A 2,281-nucleotide genomic window follows, 5' to 3' on the forward strand; every position below is an offset into this window, starting at 1 on the left:
GAGCCAGAAACTAACCTAACTTAATCTAACCTAACACTATCCCAACTTAATGATAGCCTAACCACACGATAACAATAGGCTAGGTTAGTTTAAATTGTTTAGGTTAGGTTAAAACAGTTTAGGTTAAATTAGTTTAGGCTAGGTTGGGTTGGGTTGGGTTGGGTTGGGTTGGGTTGGGTTGGGTTGGGTGTTATTGTTGGGTTAGGTTAGGTTAGGTTAGGTTAGGTTAGGTTGGGCGAAGCCTAAGTGAAGTAAGCTGTGGTCTCTAAACTTCAAGTGATCCAACATTTCTACATAAAGTTTGTAGAAAATAACATCAAGTAACAGTATACAATAAACCGTGATACTGATCTATATAATTACATCTAACAATTACTTAGGCCTCTACGGTGTCGTGAATCCATAGGCCTATTTAACATTATTCCTCAAGATCTGTTTCGAGTCTTTGTTAATCCTGGGAAACAAACGATTCCTCGACCTTCCTCCTTGTACCCTCCTACCTACCTTCAGGACCACATCCTCTCCACATATCCTCCCACGCCTCTTCCCATATACGTCCTTTTCCTTACCACCCTCACACCTCTAAATTCTCCTACCTCCCAAACAACCCTCCCACGCCTCCGTCCTCATTCTCTTTAACTAAGCCGCCTAATTTCGATCTATGTTATATTAGAATCTTTAATAATTAATTACCTACCTGGAAAGATGGACCTCGTTACCTGTCATGAGAGAGAGGGGGAGGTAAGAGAGAAGGAGTAAGAGTAAGAAAGAGAGAATGAGAGATAGAGTAAGAGAAGGAGTAAGAGATTAAAAGAGAGAGAGAGAAAGAGAGAGAGAGAGAGAGAGAGAGAGAGAGAGAGAGAGAGAGAGAGAGAGAGAGAGAGAGCATTGAGTCTTCAGACAGTGTTGTCGGCACTGTACTCGACAGCCTTCACTTCGCCATCTGTAAAATCGTGTACCCATTCACATATGAGTGGACTGGGAGCAAACCAACGACCCTTAGGACACAAGACGAGCGCTGTATCCAATCGCCCGTCGTACCTCACCCTAGGAGTCAGTGTAGTCAGGAGGTCTGGTGTAGTCAGGAGGTCTGGTGTAGTCAGGAGGTCTGGGTAGTCAGGAGGTCTGGTGTATCAAGAGGTCTGGTGTAGTCAGGAGGTCTGGAGCAGTCAGGAGGTCTGGTGTAGTCAGGAGGTCTGTAGCAGGAGGTCTGGTGTAGTCAGGAGGTCTGGTGTAGTCAGGAGGTCTGGTGTAGTCAGGAGGTCTGGTGTAGTCAGGAGTCGTAGGCTGGAGGGAGGTCTGGTAGTCAGGAGGTCTGGTGTAGTCAGGAGGTCTGGTGTAGTCAGGAGGTCTGGTGTAGTCAGGAGGTCTGGTGTAGTCAGGAGGTCTGGTGGTCAGGAGGTCTGGAGCAGTCAGGAGGTCTGGAGCAGTCAGGAGGTCTGTGTAGTCAGGAGGTCTGTGACAGAGTCTGGTGTCAGAGCGTGTAGTCAGGAGGTCTGGTGCAGTCAGGAGGTCTGGTGTAGTCAGGAGGTCTGGTGTAGTCAGGAGGTCTGGTGTAGTCAGGAGGTCTGGTGCAGTCAGGGTCTGTAGTCAAGAGGCTGGTGAGTCAGGAGGTCTGGTGTAGTCAGGAGGTCTGGTGTAGTCAGGAGGTCTGGAGCAGTCAGGAGGTCTGAGCAGTCAGGAGGTCGGAGTCAGGAGGTCTGGCAGTCAGGAGGTCTGGTAGTCAGAGGTCTGGTGTAGTCAGGAGGTCTGGTGTAGTCAGGAGGTCTGGTGTAGTCAGGAGGTCTGAGCAGGAGTGTAGTCAGGAGGTCTGGTGTAGTCAGGAGGTCTGGAGCAGTCAGGAGGTCTGGTGCAGTCAGGAGGTCTGGTGTAGTCAGGAGGTCTGGTGTAGTCAGGAGGTCTGGAGCAGTCAGGAGGTCTGGAGCAGTCAGGAGGTCAGAGGTGGTCAGTAAGTCAGCGTATAGACAGCACAAAATCAGTGTGTCGTCAACAAGAGTCAGCATATCTATAAGAGTCAGTCGAGTCAGCAAGAATCAGCAAGTCAATGTATAGTCAATAAACACTCAACTTAAGCCAACATGACTGACCTCAGCAAGAGTCAGCGTGTAGTCAGAATGTGGTCAGCAAAAGTCAGTGTGTAGTCAGCAAAAGTCCGTGTGAAGTCAGCAAATTCAGTGTGAAGTCAGCAAAAGTCAGTGTTTTGTCAGCAGCAGTCAGTGTGTAGTCATCAAAAGTCAGTGTTTTGTCAGCAGCAGTCAGTGATGTAGTCAGCCTAGTCGTT

At 48.6% G+C, this 2,281-nt stretch overlaps 1 protein-coding gene across 1 annotated transcript; it reads right to left on the reverse strand.

Annotated features, from left to right (window-relative positions):
- Positions 1–1,116: 1,116 nt before the first annotated feature.
- Positions 1,117–2,003, reverse strand: LOC121873462 (proline-rich protein 1-like). Its single transcript, XM_042377047.1, has 2 exons — positions 1,706–2,003; positions 1,117–1,568 (listed from the first exon to the last, which is right to left on the reverse strand). The coding sequence occupies exons 1-2, from the start codon at positions 2,001–2,003 to the stop codon at positions 1,117–1,119; spliced, it is 750 nt and encodes a 249-aa protein (XP_042232981.1).
- Between the last annotated feature and the right edge of the window lie 278 nt (positions 2,004–2,281).

The sequence above is a fragment of the Homarus americanus genome, unplaced genomic scaffold (genome assembly GCF_018991925.1).
Source record: "Homarus americanus isolate GMGI-L3 unplaced genomic scaffold, GMGI_Hamer_2.0 scaffold54315, whole genome shotgun sequence".
Taxonomy (NCBI): Eukaryota; Metazoa; Arthropoda; class Malacostraca; order Decapoda; family Nephropidae; genus Homarus; species Homarus americanus.

What these genes read in the sequence shown, in the direction of transcription:
- LOC121873462 (XM_042377047.1), bottom strand. Translation starts at nt 2,003, where the DNA reads ATGCTGACTCTTGTTGACGACACACTGATTTTGTGCTGTCTATACGCT. An exon ending in GACTACCAGACCTCCTGACT is followed by an intron (nt 1,569 to 1,705) that starts GCCAGACCTCCT and finishes TGACTGCACCAG; the next exon opens with ACCTCCTGACTACACCAGAC.